The 26,694-nt window shown below is 35.1% G+C and overlaps 2 protein-coding genes across 2 annotated transcripts; both read right to left on the minus strand.

Moving 5' to 3' along the window:
- Nucleotides 1-2,406: 2,406 nt before the first annotated feature.
- Nucleotides 2,407-3,339, minus strand: LOC109255615 (olfactory receptor 4L1-like). Its single transcript, XM_019430446.2, has one exon. It carries the CDS (start codon nt 3,334-3,336, stop codon nt 2,407-2,409), a length of 930 nt encoding a protein of 309 aa, XP_019285991.1. The 5' UTR covers nt 3,337-3,339.
- A 13,701-nt stretch (nt 3,340-17,040) lies between these two features.
- On the minus strand, nt 17,041-17,997 carry LOC109255617 (olfactory receptor 4K13-like). Its single transcript, XM_019430447.2, has one exon. The coding sequence runs from the start codon at nt 17,995-17,997 to the stop codon at nt 17,041-17,043; it is 957 nt and encodes a 318-aa protein (XP_019285992.2).
- Between the last annotated feature and the right edge of the window lie 8,697 nt (nt 17,998-26,694).

Below are 26,694 nucleotides of genomic sequence, written 5' to 3' on the forward strand. Positions count from 1 at the left end.
GTTTAATCAGTTGGAGTATACTCCCATCCACCAGTGGATGTATGTTTTACTTTATAAATGGCTATGATTTGTCTAATATAGGGTGTGCTATAATGTAAGACTGAGATTTTAGGTTTACTGTGTAGAAATAGAATTGAATGTAATTTTTATAGCAAATATTCTAAACTTGCTTTATTTATTCTCTTCCATTTGCCTGAAATTCTTCATGTATTCCATGTTCATTTTCTTTAATTACAAGGCTCTCACCTGTAATTCAATTACTAAAATATATGAGCAATATATGCCCTTATATACTCTAAGTTTTTAACAGATAATATCTCACAGAAGTGCATGTATTCCTTTAAAAAAATTTTTTTTAATCCTTATTTATTTTCGAGAGAGGCAGCGTGTGAGCAAGGGAGGAGTAGACAGAGAGGGAGACACAGAATTGGAAGCAGGCTCCAGGCCCCGAACTGTCAGCACAGAGCCCAACCCAGGGCTTGAACTCACGAACTGTGAGATCATGACCTGAGCTGAAGTTGGATGCTCAACCTACCTAGCCACCCAGGTGCCCTGAAGTGCATTTATTCCTTAAGTGTAAGTCAAATAACTGCTAGAATATAGTTATTTCATCATTTCTTTATTCATTCAGTAGGTACATATGAACTTCCATGAGCCAATATACATACTAGATACTGGAGTTATGTAGAGTCTAGTGCCTTAAGATAGAACTAACATTAACCTATAAGTATACAATTCATTATTGCTATAATTTGTGCAAAGGATGGAAATCGCAGCATGCTATAAATGAGTGAAATAAAGAAATATAAACTGGCCAAGAACATATAGGAGAAGTATTCTAAAATGTAATATTGTGTCCAGGTTCTGTACTCTAGGAAGAAGTTAGCTGGGTATAGAAGTGATGGAAGGTCATTGTAGATGAAGGAAACAGCCTGGAAATAGTCCTAAATTAAGATGCCTGATAACTTGGAAAGTTTGAAAGAAAGTCAGTGTTAATATAACATTATGAAAAGAGGTAGATTAGAGCAAATTTCCAGAGACAGGCTGGGTTTTAAAGGTCAGTTAAGGATGTGAACCTATGTCTTAATGCCACAAAATAATTTTAGCCAGAGAGGAAACATTGGGACCTGCATTTTAATCACATCACTCTGGATAGTTGTAGAGAGTGCATTCAATAGAGGAAAGAACTTATGCAGTAGTTTAGGATCAATAGAAAGCTGTTGCCTAGAGGAAGCAAGAAATGTTGGTGTCTTGAATTGGGAGAGAATACTTAAGATTACTATCAATGAATATGATATTTTCAATTTAGCATGCACTGCCCCCTCCTCAACACTCACAACCAAATCAGATTTAGCTGATAATTGCAACAAGGATTATAAGCTTATCAGAGGCAAATTTAACTGAAGTTTTATGTAAAGCACTTGGAAAGAAAAAGTTACGTTGATATATTGCATAAAATCAAGAAATATGCTCCTATTTTTATTTATTGAAGTTTGAAAGTCAACTGTGCATACATACTTACGATATTTCTTGGAGCATTTGGTTTCAAGGATGCTTTATGTAGTTCTACTGAAATTGTCCTTACATTGGTTTCTTCCCTCTGGTATCTCACATTCTCTCTTGCATTTTATATTCATTATGCTGTCAGATTTAATTATTTATTCTTTTTTTTTGTCTCATTGCATCAAGAGATTAGATTCATATTTTTTCTCGTTGTTTACATTATCTCAATCATGATTTGTACTGGTCCGTCATTTAAAGGTAGTATAACTTTATGAATGTCATTAACAATCCATATCTATTAAAATCATCTCTATTAGTATTTACCATATATATATTTTCATATTTACATCTCCACTAATAAATAGATATTGAATATCTATGGAAAAGTGCTTGATGATTTAAAATGTTTATTTTGCTGTAGGACATTCATTATCATTATGTGTTTTAACAGCAGTAAATGTGAATTAAGATATTTTATTATTTTCTGCACTGATTGTGGTTCTGCACTGGCCTAAGATAAGAGTGAACTTCATGTATTGTATAGAATCTATGAAAATTATGTTAGCATAATATTTGGAAGTTGTGTTAATTATATAGTGTTCAACTGGGGTGCCTGGGTGGCTCAGTTGGTTGAGTGTCTGACTTCAGCCCAAGTCATGATTTCACAGTTTGTGGTTTCGAGCCCCACATCAGGCTCTGTCCTGACAGCTCAGAGCTTAGAGCCTGCTTCAGATTTTATGTATCCCTCTCTCTCTGCCCTTCTCCCACTCATGCTCTGTCTCTCTCTCTCTGTCAGAAATAAACATTAAAAAATTTATATATATATATATATATATATATATATATATATATATATATATATATAGTGCTCAAGTGCTCAAGTCTAAGAGTCCTATAAGAGTTCTATGTGGAGATAACATTTTGGAACTGTAATTTTCTCATGGCCTCTTTCATTTTCTGATTTCTCAGGGTATAAATAATAGGATTTAGTAAGGGTGTGAAAACAGTGTAAAATACAGCAAGGACTTTATTTCCTGAGAAGCTATTGAATGGCCAGGCATAGATAAAAATACAAGGTCCAAAGAACAGAGTGACCACAATCATGTGTGCAGACAGTGTGGACAGTGCCTTGGAGAGACCTCCCAATGATTTTTGTTGCACGGTGATCAGGATGACAATGTAGGAGGCAAGAAGGAGGATGAAACAGATGAATGAGAGCAGCCCACTATCAGCAATGACAAATAATTCCAGGGTATATGTTTCCATACAAGCAAGCTTAATCACAAGGGGAAGGTCACAAAATATATTGTCTATGACATTGGGGCCACAGAAAGGCAAGTTTACTGTTAATACCATCTGGCTCATGGTGTGTATAAAACCAATTATCCATGAAAGTATCATAAACCCACTCAACAGCCTGTGGCTCATGATTGTCCTGTAGTGCAGGGGTTTACATATGGCTACATATCTGTCAAAAGCCATAGCTATCAAAAGAGTCATCTCAGCACCCCCAAAGAAGTGCATAAAGAACATCTGAGTCATGCAGCCCCATATGGAGATGATCTTGTGTTCACTGAGTAAGTCTGTGATCATCTTGGGTGTGGTGACTGTGGAGAGACACATGTCCAAAAAAGAGAGGTTTCCAAGGAGGAAGTACATGGGAGAATGAAGGGTGGAACTAAATGTCACTGTGACCATAATGAGAACATTCCCCAACACAGTAGCACTGTAGATTAAGGAGAATGTTACAAAGAAGAAAATCCGAAGTTCCCATTGTCCAGAAAATCCTAGTAAGATAAACTCAGTCACTACAGATCCATTTTTAAGATCCATTTACTTGATTCAGAAAGACTCCAGAAGTTCTTTTATACAAAGAGAATAAAAAAAAAAGCCACATTAGCACTGATGTTTTCCTATTTTTAATTGATGATAATAATTGATATTATGAGAACACATAATCTTAAATATATCGGCATCACTATCTATAATTTGAAATTATTTTATGGGTTATATCATTCTGAGATAATATTCTCATAGTTATGCAGCAATTAAAAAGAATTTGTAAGAAGGGAAGTTTTATTTTCTATTGTTTTATTTGATCACATGATACTCTTATCAGTTGATCTTGACTCACTAATTTGCTCACTTGCAAAAATTGGATAAGTAGTTACATTAGTATTTATTTTTCCTTTTATTATCACAATTTTCTGTCACCTCTTGAGATTATGTTAAAACAATATATAAGGAATATAGAATTCAGGAGATGAGGAAATTGTGTTGTCCTATATCACTGAAGTCATTTTTTAAGGTTATTCTTTATTTCTGAAATAAGTGAAGAAAGTACACACACACACACACACACACACACACACACACACTCTTAGAGGCTAATTTATACATGAAAGAAAATCTTTATGAACTTCTTTTCCTAATTCCTCATATTACTGTTGTTCATAGTGAGAAGTGTACATGTTCTGTGTAAATGTATGTAACTGGTAGTTAAGAGGTAATTAGTCAAGTGATTCAACTCTAACATACAGATTTGTTTTTGGTTGTGCCATGTCATACTAAATTGTCTTTACTTAGCTTTTAGACATTGTTCATAGGATCTAGAGTGATCAAAAATAATAACTATTAAGCTATTAGTATGTGCTAAATATTCCTGTGTTCTAAGTGTTTCACATACATTAACACATTTAATGCTCAAAGAATCTCATGAGGTGAATATTATGATTATTCTTATTTTGCATATAAGAAAACTATGGCATAGAAATATGTAACGACTTACAGGTACTCAGCTAACAAAGTCAAAGCTGATATTCAAGCCCAGTCAGTCTGATGCCTGAATTTGCCCTCATACCAATATACATATTGCCTACAAAGTTAAAAGAATGTATTTTTTATGGTCTAGTCAAGTATTGATTGAATTCATATGTTCCATGTGGTTTCCTTAGGAGGTATGATTCGGCAGGTATGTTGGAATCCTTCTGTGTTACAGCTAATTACACTGTGTTTTCTTATAGAATGAATGAATGCCCTATGTCTAGAGACAATCTAAAGATACATAATAATGAAGCTAAAAATAGCAGTAAACCAAATAAAAAAACACTTAATTTGGTACATGGTGATGTAACATATTGTAAGAATTTTAAAAGAATGGAGACCAGGGGCATCTGGGTGGCTCAGTCAGTTAAGCATCCTACTCTTGATTTCGACTCAGGTCATGATCTCAAGGGTTTCTGAGTTCGAGCCCCACATGGGGCTGCATGCTGACAGTGTGGAGCTTGCTTGGGATTCCTATTCTCTCTCTGCCCCTCCCCCACATGTTCTCTCTCCCTCTCTCTCTCAAAATAAATAAATAAACTTAAAAAAATGAATGGAGACCAATTCCCAAGGACACTTTTAGATACAGCTTTAAGTTTGGTTGCTGTTATCTTCAAAACATTTAAAAATTAAAAATAATCCCCATGGGAAGAACAAGGCTCAGAGAATATGTGAGGATTTATAGGAAGAAGAGAATAAAGAACAGTGAGTAGGAGGAGTGGTACATTTAGAAAAGGGACTGAATTCAGATATGAAGATGCTTAGGAAGTGTCTGTTCTCTTTTCTCCAATGACCTATAATGTCCTCCTTGTTTTCTTTTCTACTCAGACCCTTGTCAAAATATCCTATCACCATTATCCAACCTTAATTCCCTAAATTTATTTCCTACCTTATATATTTTTAAGAACTGGACAATGAATACAAATTAGGGAAAATAAAGATGAAAATGATGTTCTTGTTGGTCAACCTCCAGGACACAGAGTGGATGCTGAACGATGACGATGGGTCTGGACAGGCACCCAGAGGACAGCCATGCACCATGCTCTCTTTGAAGGGCTGTGTTACATGATTATCAGGTGAGTGAGCAGGAATTTTACTTTGGAGACCTTTATGACAGTAATTTTAATAGTTATATGCACTTTGGAGAAATGACTGGTTTTGATGATTATCAGATGAAATGAATATGCCAGTTACAATTGGGGATGAATACCTTTGCCACATGGAATTTCATGCCCCACGATACACTGACAACAGAAAAACTTGGATATGAAATTAATACTCTTAAGTGTAATGCAATTAATACAAATAAATCCTAAATTACAGCTTTATTTTGCCCTTTTATTTTATTTGAGAGGGAAAGCTGGCATTCATTTATGTTGTTAGCTTTCCCAGCATTTGTTTCTCTTATTCATCTTCTTCCTTTCCCAAGCAAGTTTTTAAAAACTATTTCTTTAGTTCTGTACTTAACATAAATATACCTCTTCTTATGGAGCTAGAGTGTATTATGCTAAGCAAAGTAAGTCAGAGAATGACAAATACCATATGATTTCACTCCTATGTTGAATTTAAGACACAAAATAGATGAACATATGGAAAAGAGGAAAAAGGAGAAAGAGAGAGGAGGCAAACCATAAGAGACTCTTAACAATAGAGAAGAAACTGAAGGTTGATGGAGGGAGGTGGGTGGAGATGGTCTAAATGGGTGATGAGCATTAAAGAGGGTACTTGTTGTGATGAGCACTGGGTGTTATATGTAAGTGATCACTAAATTCTACTACTGAAACCAATATTACACTAAATGTTAACTAATTAGCATTTAAATAAAAACTTGAAAGAACAACAACAAGAAACCCACAAAAAACAAAAAGCCGGAAAGAAGTGCCATTAAGGTCGTGAAACTATAAGGCCTTTTCTTCCTTCCACAACTTCTCTCTTGACTTGTTATGGTGTTTATTGGCTATTTAATCTCATTCTCAGTAATAATAATAATAAAAATATGAATTATTAACATAAAGAAGTATGTAAGTTCTAAGACAAGAAAAGTAATTGCAGCCTCAAAATGTGGGTTTGCTCTATAACTGAAAAGCTGAATGTTGCCTAAGGATCATTTAAAAATGTTTTTCATGAGTTTACTCCCCTTTTGTCCATTGATTCTTATTCTCTATGTTCTGCAGGAGACTGTCTTTCTCATCCTAGCTTCACCACTCTAAGGAACCCCCCCCCCCTACCCTCATACCTTAGCACATAATATCTTTCAGTTCTTCAGGTAGCTTGTCCATTCAGCACTCTTACTGTGCAGATGATCTTACTGTTAGACTCAGTGTGACTGTCTGTCTTCAAGAGAGAACAAGAGTTCTTTCTTAAATCATATATTGAGATTACTACTCTTCCCTATATTTTGTAGTTTTTCTTCTCTTTCTTTTTCATCCTACACTAAACCTTAGTAAACACTGTCTCACTGAAGTTTGATATTCTATATTTCAGAGAAAGCTTATCTGGAGAGAATCTGAGCCCAATGCAAGATTCCATAACCTATGCCTTTAGATCTGACATAGTCCACTTCCCCTGATTCCATTCAGCCAGTTCCTGAACTTGACTTGGAATTCCTTTCCTTGACCATTCTTCAGTTATCACCCCAGACTGCTGCTAGGAGGCCATTATATTCTGTCATCTATCTCTCTTCAATTTATAGTATAGTCTTCCTGTGTATCCCTGTATTATTTGCCTAGTTACCTTTTAAGTCAAATGAAGAGCCAAGTCCCATTTCACTTATGTTCAGAACTTTGCATTTTGTTGCAGATACTCGTATAGACTTCTAGCCAATGAGACTCTCCAGGGGAAATTACAATCTTCCAACAGAAATTCTTCTTCTTAATTGTGGCATCAGTTTCATAGCTTTGTGTAGGTTTAACCACTGAAGGGAAAAGGATAGAGGTATTTTGAACAAGGGATCCCATTTTTACAAGAGAATTTATTTTAGAATTTCCTGAAAAGCAAAGTTACTTAAATAAAGTTAAGAATTGAAGACTAGAAAAAGAAAAAGTGTATAAAGGCAACATAAATGAAAAGAAATAAATTATGTAGTTTAGACAGAGATTCTATTAGTGAAGAAAATTTTCTTCCTCTTCAATAAGCAATTGTACATTTTATTATAGTTAACTTTTCCTCAATTTATGAGGTGCTTTTGAGGAAATTGATGGTAGAATAATTATATATCAGAGCTGGGAGGGAACTTTGTAATCACTTATTCCCTACACCTTATTTAGTAAATAAAAATCTAGATCCACATAATTAAGTAAATTTCCCAAGTCTTTGATTCAGGACCACCCTGAAGCGATGTGGAATTGGGTGACATGGTGTATATAAGCTCCTGGCCAGGCACAGAATGAGCACAGAGATGGCGTGTGCTAAATCTGAATCAGTCATGTAAATCCAAGATTGCAATCCTGAGAATTTTCCATATAAAAACCCATTAAGAAAGGAACAAGTCAAGAGGCTCCTGGGTGGCTCAGTTGGTTAAGCATCCAACTCTTAGTTTAGGCTCAGGTCATGATCTCAGGGTTCGTGGGTTTGAGCCCCATGTTTGGGCTCTGTGCTGACAGTGCAGGGCCTGCTTGGGACTCTCTCTCTCTCTGTCCCTCCCCCACTCACTCTCTCTCAAAATAAATAAACAAATTTAAACAAAAGGAAAGAAGCAACCCAAGACTTGTTTTATTAAGTATTTGGATATGAGCATTTCTGCTCTTGCTCATGTGTATACAATACATATTACTTAATATAAAAATAATTGATTTATGTAAATATTTCCTTCTCCTTTCATTATGGGCACTTTAAGAAAAAATAAAATTTTCAATCTTGACTAATTGTATGTTTTCAAAAATTATGTATACTTATGCTAAAGTACTGAAGGACCTCAAAAACATGCTAAGTAAAAGAAGCAAGACACAAAAGGCCACACGTATGATTTTATTATATGAAATGTTTGGTAAACACAAATCTATAGAGACAGAAAGTACATTACTACAAAGTGGTCACCTTGAGCTGAGAGTGCATGTAAGCAGGTATGAGTTTTCTTTCTGTGGTGATGAAATGATCTAAAATAAGATTGTGGTGATGGTTGCATAGCTATGTGAAAACAACAATAATTGTTGAAATGTGTATTTAAAACAAGTAAATATCATATTATATAAGTTATGGTCAATAAAACTCAAACTATTATACATTTTTTGCTTTTATTCTTAAGTAAAAGTATCTTTACTATATTAGAGTAGTAATTCTCAATAGTTTTCTGGTTCTATCCAGCTGCTTGTATTCAAATATAGTTCACTATGGAGCAGTCGATGACATAACTGCAGATCTGATATGCCTTAATTTTTAAATTTCTTAATGTCCCCTATTTGAATTTATATTTTTGACTGCCTTATATATTTGGAAAGTCACTATTCTCTTTTTGTTAAGTGGTTTTCTTGATATTTTCCTACTATTTAGAATACTCCTATGAGTTTCCTAAATTATTCACATTTTCCTTCATTTGCTTGCGTATGAACATCTTAGAAGGACTTCTTTTTCCTAAGATCTCATTTGTATGAGATAAAACTGATGGTCAGTTTTATTCAGAAATTTTCTACCTATTTGTTCTGGTCATTAATTCTCCTTTGCCAGCTCCTTCTCCAGCTCTCAGTAGAATGTGCTTATTACATGTCTGTCAGTACCTAAAATGATGAAAATAAAAATATCCCCTTTTCTATGAAAAAATTGAGTTTCCAGCAATTGCCTTGTTTTCAAAGATAGTATGAGTTATCTGGGTGCTCACAATTTACCTTTCTTAATTTCACTCAAAATTGGTAATCACTGAACACCTACTGCCAGGTTTTACTCTTTAGTATCATTTTGAGAGCATATATTTTATACATTTGTATGGAAACTCTTGGTCATAGGTTGTTGTGAAGTAGTAATACAATCTCTCAGTGAGAGAGCATTTGATGTCTCAAAAGCCACAGCCTTTTCCTTCCAGCCAACACAAAATTAAAATACCATCTTCAGTATATTAACCCTCTATTGAATTAGCTCTCTATGACATTTCCACTTACCTGCTCTAAAGGCACAATATGAAGAAAAATGTGTTCAAGGGGTTATTCAAAATTAAAAATCTGCTTTTCACGCTCTGTGATGCTCCATATTATGAATGTATATCCTATCTTCTGGTTCTTTTATAAAAATGTGAATCACCTTGGAGGCAGATTTGTTGGAGCTCTGGGAATCCAAATTTCAAGTGGGAATTGTTAGGATACTGAGGCTGCTGCCCTAGCATGACCAGGAGAGATGTTTACACGTAATTTCCAGCCCTGCCACATGCTGTCGTTCTCTCTGAGCTTTGGCTTGATTACAATGGACATGAGAGTATTGGTTGATTAGCTGTGCTATAGGAATTGTAGACATCTTTGAATTAGTGGACACTTGCTTTCCCTCATACTACTCCAGTCTATCCTCCTACCCTCCTAACATCTTTGGGTAATTTTTCAGATGAATAATCTCTAGACTTTTCTGAGCATAACATCCCCAACATGAAAATAGATTTCTGTATGTTATAATTTACTATTGACAGCATATAATATGTACAATATTAATATATTCAGAAAGTAGAAATTTTAAAATAGTTATGCTAAAGTGGTGATGGGCATTAAGGAGGGTGCTTTTCTAGATGAGCACTGGGTGTCATATATGAGAGATGAATCACTGGGTTCTATTCCTGAAGCCAAGACTACACAGTATGTTAACTAACTTGAATTTAAATTAAAAAACGATTGGCATTATACATTGATAGTATAACTTTTTTTATGCTCACTAAAATTTCAATTATTTTTTATATTTAGGTAATTTGCTATGAGATTTTCAAAAACTATACGGCACAAAATAGTTTCATAACATTGTCCCTTTACTATAAAATATTGTAGTAAATTCTTGTTATACAAGGTGTTTCTTTTACAAAATTAATAATAATAGATGATCTTGGTGTACTTTGCACCGCAGTCTTCAAAGATTGTTTCAGTTACTTGCCAAAAAAGATGTCATTAATAACTTTCAAATTGACTGATATCCGTGTCACTTATGTCATAGTCCATTTAATTACAGTCAAATTCACCACTTAACCCATGGCTTAATGTAGATTTCTGTCACAGACATTGCTTTTCGTATGGGATTCATACTAAAAGTCATGAGAGTTTTTTATATACAATTTTTAAAATCACTGATACTTTTGTGTAAAGCAAAACTCCTTTCTGTAGGACATAACTGATTCTATTACAGATCATTAGATTTCCAAATCATTAAAAGTAGTTTCTATGCACTATTTGATACTGTTTACTGGTAAAGAATGCATTTTATTTATTGTCATACTGCTCATACTGGCAGAAATGAGTTTTTGGTTCTTTTGCTATTAGTAAGAAACATCCACAACACTTTTTATTGCCTTTAATGAGAAATTTAAAATAATTATTTATTATCCTGCAAGTAATAATACTGCAAAAATTATAGAGTTTTATTTTATGTATTGATTTATATATCTATATATGTCTTTTGCTAATTGTGATCACTAGCTAATGTATCAAGGTACAGTATACATTGTCAAGTTCATTATTTATTATAATGGAAGTAAATCTGTATTATAAAATAATGTTTCTTAATAATTTAATATGTTTCTATCCAGTTTATTATCAGTTCTGATAGCTTGTTGTTCTCTTACTTTGTGATTTAGTTGGCAAAAGTTTATATTATGGGTAAAATTGTCAACTCTATTATTGTATCACCATTTATGTGATTTTTAAAATTAGAATTATCTTCAATACAAGGCTAATTAGCATAAATCCATTTAAGCTCCTAATAAAGTTTTGGAGAACAAATTAAGTTAAAATAAAATAACATAAACTTTAAGTGTCCCCTTCTTCTATTTTGGCACACCTAAGCTATAATACATAGCAAGGTGTTCAAAGCAAATAACTGCTCTAAATCTCTGTCTTTTGGTTAACTCACATGTTTTCAGATAACTTTAAATATTATATGTAATGTAACCAGGTATTATACAGATTAATTTAGATTACAAAAAAAATCTTAATATTAAATACTGGTAAAGCTTAGTTATCTTTTCCAATTAAAAGAAACAGAAGTAGATGTTCACATTTTTTGCCCTATATTTGATCAATTGGTTACAGCCAGCTTAAAATACATTCACTCCCCTTTGGGACAACGGGTTTAAACAACTTTTAATGACTGCTTAATTAACTCTTCTCTTTTGGTTCAACAATGTATTCTGACCCAATTAATACTTCTCTAGGTCCTGTATTTTCTACACTAATAATTCTTTACTCCTTGATTAAATACTCACCCAACGTTACTGGCCAGGGTAAAATTCTATGATTTTTGACATATTCTTTCCCTGTCCTCAAATGTTTAATATTCTCATTTCTATTACTTTACTGTATATTCCTTGTTGGCAGAGTTTTTATTTAGCATTCACTTCTACCCTTAATTTAATTTCTTACTTTTGGTTGATTTATTGAGTGAATTTGCTTTTTGTTCTCTTATATCCTTCAACTCTCTAGTGTTGAATATAGTGTCATTTGATTCCTTCTAAAGAAAATTCTGGGGACAAAATATAGGTATTCTAACTTCAAATTTTTTATTTAGAAGCATAAATATTTATAGTATAGATTATTGCTCTAAGAAATAAGGAAAATCTGTATATGCAACTAGTTCTCAAGTGACTAAAATGAGGCCTTGAAATAGATATTGAATTCAGCAAGTCTCCAACTTTCCTGGGTCCATACTGTATGTCAGAAACCTGTCTGTCCTCAAGGATCACAGAATCTTATTATTCAATACTTATCCCAAATAATCCATTGCTAAGTGTGATGATATGCATGCAATAAATCACACGTGGTTTTATGGAATTTGCAAATTTCTCCTAAAAGAGGTACCTATCCCCAAAGAGGCAACTATGCCTTTAATGATAGGTATTGACTGGCTGCACAAAGAAGCAAGAAGAACAGTCTAGCAGAGATAATCATATGTAGGGAGATATGGAAGCATAGACTATTCTGACATATTACGTGACAAAAGGAGAGAAGCTGGTAGACTCTCTCTGCAAGAAAACAAACACTTTGCTAGTGAAACTTACAAAGAACAATAAATAATGTGGAGTCTCCAGAAATTGTCCTAGGGCATAGAGAAAATAGAGAAATGATCATTTAAGAATATCTACTAAATTTTAAGAATAGTGAGTCTAGCATTTAAGCCACACCATATCCCATGTCTCCTTTCCCTGCTCTCCCAGCTCCATATTCTAGAAACCCTTTTCTACTTTACTATGGGTACTCTGCTCTAGGAACATATGGTCAGGAAGATAGGAATTCTCCCTTTCTGCACAGCTTCCAGACTAGGGTTGTGGTCTCAGGTTTTACCTTGGAAGGGTATGGACTTAAGTGTTGAAGAAATTCTATTCTAGGTGAGCACCAAGGAAATGAAGAGGCTATCTTTCCCCATTCCACACCTACTTGCAGGGCAGAGATTCCACTTACATAAGGTATTCAAAGCAGTCAAACTCATGGAAACAGAGAATGGTGGTTGCCAGAGTTTGGACAGGAAGTAAATGGGGAGTTGCTGTTCAATGGGTATTTAGTTTCAGTTGTGTAAGATTAATTATTTCAGGAGATCTTCTGTGTAACAGTATACCTCTGGGTAACAATACTATATCATGCACTTAAAAATGTGTCACGAGGGTGCTTCTCATGTCAAGTCTTCTTATCATAGTAATTACTGTTACTACTACTACTAATAACCAACAACAACCACAACTCTACTCCAGACAGGGCAGGCTAAGAACACTAGGGATCCCCTCAGCATCCCTATCCTCCAACTTAGTTAGAGTGGAAGTTCATGGCAGAAGGGGCAAGTTGAGATGAACAGGACCTTTGCTCCCCTAGTGCCCACTCATACAGCAGGGATGTCACTGGGAGAAATAGGCTGCCACCTCTGACCTCAACTCCTATGCAGTGGTACTCAGGTTCTGCACAGAAGGACAGGCATACTATAAATATGAAGAGCTCCATAACTCTACCTGAGGAGGCATGGCTTTATGTGGAATGGGGCTTGGAGAGTTCCATTTAAAATTCAATGTCAGAAACAATGGAGCTCTTGGTGAAGAGCAATTAAGAAGGCCCTGATAGCATCACTATACAGATATCAACAAATCACATTGTATGGCACACAGAAGTTTAAAGGATAGAAGCAAAGTGAGAGACACAAGAGAAACTCTACTGGGATCGTAATCAACCCGTGGGGATAAAGGAGGCTGTGTACATGCAATGGCTGCATCCACTTAGGAGAACTCAGACAAAGGTATGGAGCAGAAATGAAAACATTCTGTAAGCCACACACAAATCTATTAACAAAGGGTGGAAGCTTCAGTGAAACAAGAAGGTTGAGCACAACCTCTAACCCAGTATTGTCTGAAAAATAAGCAACACCATACCAAGGGCAACTCCTAGGAAGCCAAGCTTTTAAAAAAGTCACACAAATTCCTGTTAATCTGGAAGACGGTGTGAGTGCCCAAGTCTGTGCACCTCTCAGGAAACACTGGAGAGGGAGCATTCAGTTATTAGTCCCTGACTAAATGTGGGGCAAAATATAATCTCTTTGAACTGTGAGAGCAGCCTCTAAGCCACACTCATGACTACTAGCAAAGGATAACATTCTACCTGGCCTAGGAGACTTAAGCAAAACCAGACCAATAAGTGGCTTATGATGTCCCAAAGGTAACCAAGCTGCAAGGTTAAAAACAAGGACAAAACCTGAGCAGGATCATCAGAGGCAACACACTGCAGGGGCAATAAACTTCAGGGTTCCTTCAGCCAAGGAACTAGACACCCAACCAATCAGACAATTTCAAGAACATCAACATTGGAGACGAGAGGGATCAGCAACCAGAGTTGCTAAGATACATTATAAAAAAATGTCCAATTTTAAACAAAACTGATGAGACATGTGAAGAAAAACACAATTATGCCCCATATATGAAATAAAAGATCAATAGAAAAATGCTTTTGCAGGGACCCAGATGTTGCATCTCTCAGAAAAAAAAATTTAAATTAGCTATTATAAATACATTCTGAGAACAAAAGGAAAGCATGTCTAGAGAAGTAGCAGAAGGTATGACAATATCTCATCAAGTAGAGGGTATCAAAAAAGATATAGAAATTTTTTTTTAATGGAGATTCTGGAGTTGCAGAGTACAATAACTCAAATGCAGAAATCACTAGAGAGATGACCCATAGGAGCAGTCAAAGAAAGAAGCAGTGAAGTTGAAGATATATCTATAGCAATTATGCAATCTCAAGAACAGATAGTAAAAAAGAAAATGTGGAAAAGTCAACAGAACCTCAGAAGAATGTGTGACACCATTAAGTGCACCAAATTATATGTAATTATATGCACCAAATTAGGATGTAAATATTTGCTTCTAGATTGAATCATTAAGCTGAACGTGATCTTATTACTTCACGTAGGGAGTGCAGGAAAAATAGCAGCTTTGGGAAGGTAGGTAATTAATTTGGTGTTTACATTTTAGGCTTGAGATGTCTGAGATACCCAGGGAACAGCTCAATGGAAAGTTGAAAATGAAAATTTCACAGCTCAGAAATGAGGAGCAGAAAGGAGAAAATGATATTACTGGGGGTAAGTGTAAACAACAACTACCACCTTGAAGGCTGGATGAGCAAAAGAGGAAGAGACATTACCCAGAATCCCTAAACGCTGCTGGGAAGGTGCTGCCATTACTGATGTTGGAATTTCTATCCCATTACTGAGTAAGAATATGCACTTGCACTTGGTGAAGCTTTAGGGGTCTTGGACCCTTCAACCTTATTGATGCTGCTGAGCCCCACAAAGTATTTCTGGAGTCCACGGTTGCCTGATATTGCTGCTGCCAGAGTCCAAAGCAGAGGAATGTAAAGCTTCTGCCTTTTTCTTGCCTTCCAACATCATGTTAGTGTCTTCCACTGATAGAACCTGATAGAAATAAGTTTGCAAGGGAGTTCAGGAAAAGTAATTTTCAGGCTTGTAGCTATGTACTAAAGAGAGAGGACTGTAGAAAAGCTAATATGGGGCAGAGAGTCACCAGAGAAATATTCTGAATCATCCCATTTTGTTGCTTAGACTCCATGCACACCACTCCACCTGTATTTAAATTTCCAATAGAAGATAATTGCTTCAGCTGAAAGATTCATTTGTCCTGCATACAAATTAAGACATTCTCCCCTTCTACTCCAAATGGCAAGCTAGAAGTTCTCATAGCTTCCTATATCCATCTCAGTGTTGTTTGGGATTTCCCCTAGTTTATTCATAATCCCATAGGAATATTCCATAGCCTAGAGACTAAATGATAAAGTTAATCACCAGCATCTTCTTGGTGAGGAAAAAGAAAGGAAAAAAAGGAATTTTAAATTTCTTTATAAATACACAGTTACCCTAATACATAATTCAGGAGGAAAATATTCTTAATTTCTACAATCATCATTTTATTACTAATGGGTCATGAGACTCAGTTGTCCATGGCTGTCTTCTTTTACTGCCAATTGCTTTCTTCTTTTCTCTTCATCAAATAAGTCTGATGATGATGATATGTAACTTGGTGGAATGTATCAAATTTAAAATTTTATTGGGTTATGTCATTCTCATTTATTTTACTTAAAATATACTCATTTACTTTAAATATAATAAATGTGCAATATTATATTAGCTTCAGGTGTACAATAAATTGATTCAGCAGTTTTATACAGTACTCAATGTTCATCAGGATAAGTGTAGTCACTGTTTGTCACCATAGAATGTTATCTTTGTGCACTGTTGGTGGGAATGTAAATTGATGCAGTCAATGTGGAAAACATTTTCATTTACTTTTATTACTTGAAATGAAAATATTTTGAGGCACCACAGAGAATCACTTGAGTCTCATACGTTATCTTCCCTACCCTTTTGAGGAATATTAATCTTAGTGTTGATTAACACCTTCATTATTGGGATCACTGTTTTCAGACAACTTAATATGCTTTTCTATTAAATCAGAGGTATGAGGCACTGAAATGGCTCGTGACTTTTTATTTTTAGATCAATGGGAAAATTTTTTTTGCCCTTGTTGGAGTTATTTATTGAGAACATGTGAAGGAGGGGACAAGAAATAAATTTATGAAAGTTATTAAAATTTAGATAAAAATCTGTTATAAAAGCATAGATTTTGAAGTTAGAGTTTGGATCTGATTTTTGGTCTAGTACTTGGAATTTCTGTGGCAACCATTAAATTTTATAATGCTGAGTTTTCCACTGAGAATAATAATATGCCCTATTTTCATCATTGTGAGGTGAAGAGAAAATACATGCTAAGTGCCTCATCCGTGGTTAAAACTCAATAAATAGTTATTTCGAATCTCATTTAGTTTTCAAAAACCTGAAAATTACAACATACATGAATGGGATTATATTGGAAAGGTTTGTGTTTGGATACATAATTCAGGATGTTTTATTGCATATATATGTTGTGTAGGGAAGGATTGCCAGTTCTCAAGATGTGGCTTATATTTCATACAAAATCGTATACCTCAGTGTCTTCGGACGATGGTGGTGGCAACAATGACCATGATGTCTTTCATGATTGTAATGTTTCAGTTAAAAGGTCGATCTGGGACTCACATGCTTCTTCTTTATTTTTCTTATTGCTTTTCTCATGTCTTTATTCCTGAATGTGTAGATGATTGGATTTAAAAGGGGAGTAAAAATGGTGTAAAACACAGAAAGGATCTTATCTATGGATATCTTGCTGAATGGCCATATGTAGATAAAGATGCAAGGTCCAAAGAACAGCACCACCACTGTAATGTGGGCTGAGAGAGTGGACAAAGCCTTGGAAGACCTGGTGGAGGAGCGACACCGGACAGTAATTAGAATGATGCTATAGGAGATGAACAGAAAGGTGAAACAGAACAAAGCGAGTAGTCCACTGAATGCAATGACCAATAGCTCCAGGATATAAGTGTCAGTGCAGGCAAGTCTGATGACCCGAGGCAGATCACAAAAAAAACTATCCACAACATTGGGACCACAGAATGGTAAAGTCACTGTGAACACCATTTGGCTCATAGTGTGTACAAAACCAGTGGTCCAGGAAAGAAGTGCAAGTCCAATGCAAACATGATGGTTCATGATATTTTTGTAATGGAGAGGTTTGCAAATAGCAATGAATCTATCAATTGCCATGGCTACAAGCAACATCATCTCACTTCCACCTAAAAGGTGAAGGAAGAACATCTGGGCCATGCAGCCTTTATAGGAGATAGCCTTATATTCACTAATTAGGTTACAGATCATTTTAGGAGTAGCAAAGGAGGCCAGGGACATATCAATAAAGGAGAGGTTGGCCAGCAGGAAGTACATGGGAGAGTGTAATTGAGGGTCCAGTTTTACTACAAAGATAATCATGAGGTTACCTAACACAGTGACTACATAGATAATGGAAAAAAACAAAAATAAGCAAAGCTGTAACTCACGAAACTCTGTGAGGCCCAGCAAAATAAACTCAGACACGATGGAATGATTTTGTTTCTCCATTTGTTTGGTTGTTGGCATATGGTACCTAAAAGCAAAAACAAAGTGAATTAAAGTCTATGAGTTAAAATTGAGAGATGTAATACATATTCACTTAACTTTGCTTCCCATCATCTACTGAAATGTGCAAAAAAAATCAAGTGTTGAACAACACTGAATCCAAATTTTTTAAAAAGAATAAACATAATTTCTTAGCAATGGTTATGAGGAGTTTCTGCCATAAACCAAGATGTTTGAAGAAAATTGAAGCCAGCAATACGTAACTCATATCTGCACTGATCTTAAGAAAAGTAAGTATCTGAGTTGGTGAGAGAATTTAGAGATTCTTTGCCTCCTTTTTAGAATATTTGGTATAGATTTGTTGGTCTCCATAGGAAAAGAAGAGGACGCTTCCATCTCAAAATCTATTTCCACAATGCATAATAGTAAGGGGCATATCAGTGAAGGAGAGTCCAGCTGTTTTCTAACTGAGAGACAGGACTAAAAACAATGAAATTAAGTAGATGGAATATAGAACATTGAGAATCTAAGAGTCAGTTCGCAAGCTGTTGCTGAAAGTCAGATGAGCAGCAGCAGTATAAACCCTAGGAGTTTTAGACATTTGAGTCTATGGTTGGCCACATGGAGATGGCTTCTCACCTTCTTTTTTCTGTAAGGTGGAAGAAAGGCTCAGATATGTGGGTCTTCTCCAAAGCACTCTGACTTTACCTCTGGGCCTATGAATTGAGTAGATTGGAAGGTACAGTGCTCAGATATGGCACAAATGGATGCTTGCTGCTGGCTTCGCACTGCCTCACTTAATTTATTTTCTCTGTCAAGTGGCTAAATGTCCTAACAGATTTAGTATAACACCCATATCATTTATGTATGGATGGTATAATTGTAGAGCTCTGATAAGCAAAAGGGGATCTGTAGGGAATACATCTATGTGGTTCTAGATGACATCCATGTAAACATGAATAATGCCAGCCATAATCTTTGAAGCAAGGTATCGAGGCAGATATATGATAGGTATCTACAAAAAGATAGTAGTAACAGAACAGTTTTTTTGAGGCTTGAGAAAAATGTGACATCTGAAAAAAATGAAAAAAAGTGGGGAAAAAAAAAAAACCACAAAAGAGTTTATATCTGACTGAGACCTCATTCATAGAAAAAGACACAATTAGTTTTAAATATTTTGATATTTTAAATATTTTGAAATGTTTTAAGAATTTGGATAGTATAAGAAAAACATAATTAAGATATTCATACTATTATTCAGAATTAACATATATTTGTATTTTATAATTTTGCTTCACAATTTTTAAATAAAATAAAAACTACTGGCATAGGTAAAGTTCACTTATCATCTTACTGTTTTGTGTGTGGCTTAAAAAATTAAAAAATGATATCCTATCATAACAACATTTTGTGAATAAAAATTTTATTTTTACTGAGGAATTACTATTATTAAATGGTACAACCATCAGTTTGTTCTCAGTTTGTATTTATAGGTCTGATTCTACTTTCTGTTTCTTCATTTGTTTTGTTTTTAGATTCCACATATAAAAGAACATGCTGATGGTTGCCAGAGGGAAGGGAGTGGGAGAATGAGCAAAATGGGTGGAAGGGAGTGGGAGGCACAGGATCCCAGTCATGTAGTGAATAAGTCAAGGGTAATAAAAGGTCAGCACAGGGAATATAGTCAATGGGATTGTAATAAGGTTGCATGGTGACAGATGGTAGCTATGCTTGAGGTGAGCTTAGCATAACGTATAGATTTGTGGAATCACTATGTTGCACACCTGAAACTAATGTAATATCGTGTGTCAACTAGACTTAAGTTTTTAAAAATGGTGCAATTAATGTATATCTATTTGTTTATTTACATGTGAAAGACTTTTCCAAGATTAAATAACTAGAAGTAGAATTACTAGGTCATTTTCAACTAATCTAATAATGTCAAATTCTCAACAGAGGGTTGTACAAATTTACACAGACACTTCCCTACAAATCTTGGTATTTTGTTAACTCTCATTCCAACTACTATTTTTTGTTGGAATTAAAAAATGGTTCAGTATTAGAAAACTCTAATTAACAATATTGAAGAGATAGGTAGACAACATAATTTTAGTTGACAACAAAATACCCATTAATAAAAAGATATATTAGGTTCATGAATTGTAAATTTGCCGATTCTTAATTTTAAAAAAATTTAATATTTATTTATTTTGAGAGTGAGAGAGAGAGAGTGCAAGCAAGGGAGGAGCAGAGAGAGAGGCAGAAAGAATCCCAAGCAGGCTCCACACTGCCAGCACAGAGCAGATGTGGGGCTCGAATTCACAAACCATCAGATCATGACCTGAGCAGAAATCAGAGTCAGATGCTTAACCAACTGAGCCACCCACGTGCCCCTGTGCCAATTATCTTTAAATTCATGTGTATATTCAACATAGTCCTTATGTCAATCCAAGGTGAGTTTTGGAAATCCACAAGTTTATTCTGAAATGTATATTGAAATGCAAAAGGCCAAGATGAGCCAAGGCAATTTTTAAAATTTTTTTTTAATGTTTATTTACTTTTGAGACAGAGAGAGACAGAGTATGAATGGGGGAGGGTAAGAGAGAGAGGGAGACACAGAATCCGAAGCAGGCTCCAGGCTCTGAGCTGTCAGCACAGAGCCCGATGCGGGGCTCGAACTCACAGACAGTGAGATCATGATCTGAGCTGAAGTCAGACACTTAACTGACGGAGCCACCCAGGTGCCCCAAGCCAAGGCAATTTTGAAGAACACAGCTAGAGGATTTATACTATCATATGTCAGGGACTACTTTGAGCTATATAATAGAGTTTGATGTTGGCTCAAAAACCTAAAATTAAGCCAATGAAACTGAAAATAGTAGAAAAGCTCTACTTGATGATGACAGCAACAAACAATATAGTAAAAGACATTTCTGGAGAGGCAAACAGAATTATTCAATGGTAAGCCAGGAGGGTTGTACTGTAAGAAGTTAACTGGTGCTGATGGCCCTTCTTTAGAAAAAGAAGCTCTTCCTGATGTCAGAATTCCATACTATCAATAAATGCCAGCAGTTGGTTTTATAATATTCTCCTGAAAAGCTGACTTCAAAATTCGTATTGCTTACCTTCTGAGGTTTGACATTTTAATCTTTTCTCCTGAGTTTGTTCTCAGGTTTGCCTGATTAAAACACAGAGTGGGGAGCAGGTGAGATCACCTTCCTAGGCCCCATTACAAGGCTGTATGCAATAGTGACCCAGCATCTGTCCGCTTCTCCATGAAATGAAAGAAGGAGAAACCTTGCCAGATTTTTACTTATTAAGTTTTCCTATGAAATCTTGCATTTAAAAAAAAAATTTTTTTTAATGTTTATTTATTTTTGAGACAGAGAGAGACACAGCATGAACGGGGGAGGGGCAGAGAGAGAGGGAGACACAGAATCAGAAGCAAGCTCCAGGCTCTGAGCTATCATCCCAGAGCCCGACGCGGGGCTCGAACTCGCGGACCGCGAGATCGTGACCTGAGCTGAAGTCGGACCCTTAACCAACTGAGCCACCCAGGCGCCCCTGAAATCTTGCATTTTTGACATGTGACTCTGCCATGTGAGATTGTGGTGTTTGCCTTCATGCACTACTTACTGTGCAAATTATAGAGTTACAGCATTTCCAAGAATGAGGACCCAACACAGGAAGAAAAAGCAAAATACAACAGAAAGGCTTGTTCAGACCTACATATATATTCATATGTAACTGTAATATATAACAGAAATAGATTTTGGGATAAGTAAGGAAAATATTCAGCAAATGCTGATGAGGCAACGAATTTGCAATCTGGGATTGGAGATCAGATTCCCAGACTGATTTTTCATTTGAAAATAAATTTCAGAGATGTTAAAGATTTATTTCCCTAAAAATATAACTTCTATGAAATGAAAAGCAAACACAGGTAAATATTTTAACATTATGGAGCTGATAAAACATTTTAGATAGGATACAAAAACTAGAATCAATGAAGTTTAGACAGGATGCAAAAACTAGAATCAGAGCTGACTTTCCGAGAGTGAAAATAAAAAAAGTGAACATACATTAAGAGATGAGAATATGTTTTCTACAAATGTGGCAAAGAGCTGTTAGCTCTGATTCATAAGAAAAGGTTAAGAAAGAGTGGAAAAGTGGAGAAATCATCTGGATTGGCAATTCACAGAAGTAGAACTATAAATATCCTTAAACACAAAAGTGTTCAACCTTATGATAATTAAAGAAATGCAAGTAAAAGTAACAAAAGAATGGGAGTTTAAGAACTCCTTTTTACCACTTTTTGTATTTTGGCATGATATTCTTTTGGAGAAATTTGGTACTAAATTTTTTATATGAGTTTTGTCACATTTTTATTCTTTAAAAAATTTTTTTTAAATGTTTATTTATTTTTGAGACAATGCGAGACACAGAGTACAAGCAGGGGAGGGGCAGAAAGAAGGAGATACAGAATCTGAAGCAAGATCCAGGCTCTGAGCTGTCATGTCAGCCCAGAGCTCGATGTGGGGCTCAAACTCACAGACTGTGATATCGTGATCTGAGCCGAAGTTGGATGCCCAACCAACTGAGCCACCCAGGCGCCCCAAGTTTTGCCACATTTTTAAAAAGAATCTTCAGTTCTGTGATTTTTAGTGTTAAGTTTTCAAAGAAAAATGGCTGAGTGTTCATTATCCTATTGTCTTTAATAACCTAAAATTGGACAGCTCCTCCAAAACCCATCATTAATGGCATGACTTAAAATAGAAATCTAGGTTCTTCAGTCAGTTAAGTGTCCGACTCTTGATTTAGACTCAGGTCACAATCACACGGTTTGTGAGTTGGAGCCCTACATCAGGCTCCTCACTGCAGGTGTGGAGTCTGCTTGAGATTCTCTGTCTCCTTCTGTCTCTGCCACTTCCCCTGCTTGCATGCTCCCTCTCTCAAAAATAAATAATAAACTTAAAAAAATGGAAATCTATATGTGGTCTTATAGAAAAATGTATTAGATATATTATTAAATTTTAAAATGTCATTATATTTTGAATAGATTATTGTAGCATGTTGTGGAACATTATGCACCTATATACAAATTTCATACAAATCTCAGAGAAACATGGATGCATTAAAGTGCTTGCTTACTTCCGGTATATTAGCTTATAGACTTAAATGCAGATTCTAATTTTTATAAGGCAAGTTCTATAAAATAAAATAAAGTTGAATTAGATTATAGCCCTGGATAAATGCTCCCTAAAATGTAGTTGGTATTTAGCTAAGGACTTCAAATCAGAAAATCATTTATCTTAATATAGCTCTAAAGGAACTTAAAAAATGTGTAAATAACTTGCTGCTTGTGATGGTGATAGGCTATGCTGGTTTATCATCTAATACCTAAAACATTCAGAGGTGCAGCAGCACTAAGGTTGATTTTATGGATTCGGCAATCTATTACAGACAGCCATGGTTGCAAACACGTTCTAAATCACATATCCGTTTTTGACAAAGCAACTTTACCAAGAAAGATGGGAAGATGTCTTCTGCAGTCTTTTCCCTTCAGCCCTTCTAATATGTCCTCTAAGAATTCCTAGGAAAATTCTTGAAAAGGAGAACAATAAGGGAGACACATCTATTGATATTTAAATACGTTATAAAGCTAAAGTAATGGAATGATACTTTACCTTCTTAAGAATAGATAGAATAAATAAAAGGATGTGAAAAACCTGAGACTTTAGTAAAAGAATCATATATTAAAAATATGCTGTTTAGGATAAAGGTGGAATAACTTGGGAATAAATAGGCTGGTGAGCTACATAAAAATGAATTCAATAAAATGTCTTAAATAAAAATGAATACAAATATTTTAAATACTTAAATAATAGTTCAAGCAATAAAGGATATAGAGAAATGTAGAAGTGAATTATATGCTTTGTTGTATTTTATAATATTGGCTTGGGATCATGAACAATAGAAACCACAGAAGTTAGTTAAGTGAAATGAATAAGCTCTCTCATACTTAAACAACATAAGCCGCAAGAGCTGAAATGGAGAAAAATAGGCAAATGTTTCTATTTCATTAATATCAAATTCTTGTAAGTCAATACAGAAAATTTCAAGAACCCTATATAAAAATAAGCCAAGTTCAAATACAAAATGTTTAAGAAAATATATATATAATGGTTGAATATGTGAAAAAGGGAGTGTAATTTCAGTAAAATATAGCTTGAGGTCATACGCATCAAAGTGTTTCAGGGCTTTGCATTGGGTGCTATAATTATACACCTGATTATATTTTTCTATATTTCTTGATTGATCACAAATATTCTTATTAAACATGTTCTCCATTTGAAATTGCAAAATTTTTTAAATAAATTACTTTATTTAATAAAATGCATACGTAGAGATATCTTTAACGTTTCTTATGCATACCTTTTTATTGCTTTGGGAGTTGTGACTGAAAGTCACTGAGGCTCTGGAGTTTTTCACTTGCCCCCACTTCCTTCCATGTTCTTTTTTTATGTCCCCGTTTTAATGAAGGAGAACTCCTTTTTATTTTGAAACTGCAGAAGACCAAATGAGGAATGTGTCAATTAATGACCCTGCGAAAACCTTGCATCTTATAAATGAATTCCCTCGGGAACTAAATGCCATCATTTGGCAAGCTAGATTATTCAGTATCTCTCTTTAGTGTGTAGATTTTCCCCATAAAAAAGAGACAGAAAGAACCATTACCAACCGAGCGATATAACCATGTTCCTGTGAATAGACACAGATATACAAACTGTGTGTCTCTTTAAAATGTAATAAGTTTGATTTTTTGAAAGTCCAAAGTAAGAAGAATTTAGAAACATAAGAGATAAAATTCATTGTGTTATATTTCACTTTATTATGTAAAAGTCTTCATAAAACTTTGATGGCCACATAAAGCTTTCTTTAATCCTATCATCTGAATAAAGGTGAAGAGTACCAATTTAATTAGAAATAACTGATTCCTCAGAGTCACATCTCTCTGATACGTTTTTAATTTTCCTCTATAATTAGTTCCTCTTGGATTTGTGAGCTCTTTTGGTACTGCATTGTGCCAGAATACTTCCTGGTTAAAATGAAAGCAATTTGCTATTGTTTATTTGATCTCTTCCTTGTTAAACAACAGCTGACTAATTTCTTCTTTCTCACATTGGACTGCCTGTGTTTATGAAGTCAACTAATGGCCTGTACAACCAACTATTTTGCCTAATCATGCTAATATTTCAGTAAACAGCTTGGTCAATAGTGTCCAAAAATACTTTATTGTTGTCATCTCTGAATTGATTACTTCATTCATTGATTACTTCATACATTTGTAGCTTAGACACTTAGGAAAATAACACTTATTAATGGGGCTTGTGTATTATTTCCAACGCTGCTATAGTCATTCTTGTATATTTCTTATGGACATAACCACTCATTTCTCTTGGATACATACCTTGGAGTGGAATTACTGGGTAATAGAGTAGGCATGTCTTTTAGAAACTACCAGAGGACTCCAATGTGGTTGTACCTATTTACACTTCCACAGGCAATGTGAAGAGGTCTAGTTGTTCTACATCCTTACCAGACTTTGGTATTGTCAAGAATTTTTAATTTTAGCAATTTTGTTAGGTAAATTATAATCCTCACTGTGGCTTAACTTATATTTCCCTGATTGTTCATAATGTAGAACATTTTTTCATATGGTTATTAATTTTTTGAATATTTCCTGTTGTGAAGTATCAGTTTACCTCCTAGTGTCCAATGCTTATGAGTACTTGCCAGGAGAGAGAGGAAAACCAAGAAAACCTTTTAAAGTTTTATTTATTTTTGAGACAGAGAGAGACAGAGCATGAGCAGGGAAGGGAGAGAGAGAGAGGGAGACACAGAATCTGAAGCAGGCTCCAAGCTCTGAGGTGTCAGCACAGAGCCCAATGCAGGGCTCAAACTCACAAACCATGAGATCATGACCTAAGCTGAAGTCGGATGCTTAACTGACCGAGCCACCCAGGCGCCCCACCAAGAAAACCTTTTAACTACAGGGAACAAACTGGTGGTTACCAGAGTGGAGGTGGATGGGGGGATGGGTGAAATAGGCAATAGGGATTAAGGAGCACATTTGTTGTGATGGACACCAAGTGTTATATATGGAAGTGCTGAATCACTTTACACCTGAAACTAATATTACACTGTTATTACCTAACTGGAATTTAAAGAAAAACTAAAAAAAAAAGAAAGAAAATTAAAAGGTGCATATACTAGAGAAGACATTTCAAATATGTATTTCTAACAATTCTCTTATTTTCAAAATACATGAAAAACACAATAATGTAATATTCACAATGTATGGTATTGTTTTGGCACAATTGACATTTTAGGCTTGATAACTCTCTTTTGTGGGAGATTGCCTTGATCATTGTATGATATGTAGCTGCATTCATAGCCTCTATCCATTACATCCCGTAGTAGCCCTGACACCCAAAAAGGTCCCCTGATGTTACCAAATGTCCCTTGGTTGTGAACCACTGATATATCCCATTGGATCAATAATAAATGCAAATATAAGGATATAGATTTAGAGTTATTGTGTTATGTGCAGGTTTCATGCTTGCAGTGATGTCTCTGGTTCTTTTTGTTCTCTGCCATATAACATTCCACTCACAGAATTCCCCCTTAGGATCTCTTGTAAGGCTGGTTTTGTGG

The sequence above is a fragment of the Panthera pardus genome, unplaced genomic scaffold (genome assembly GCF_024362965.1).
Source record: "Panthera pardus isolate Hobbes unplaced genomic scaffold, ASM2436296v1 HiC_scaffold_24, whole genome shotgun sequence".
Classification (NCBI taxonomy): Eukaryota; Metazoa; Chordata; class Mammalia; order Carnivora; family Felidae; genus Panthera; species Panthera pardus.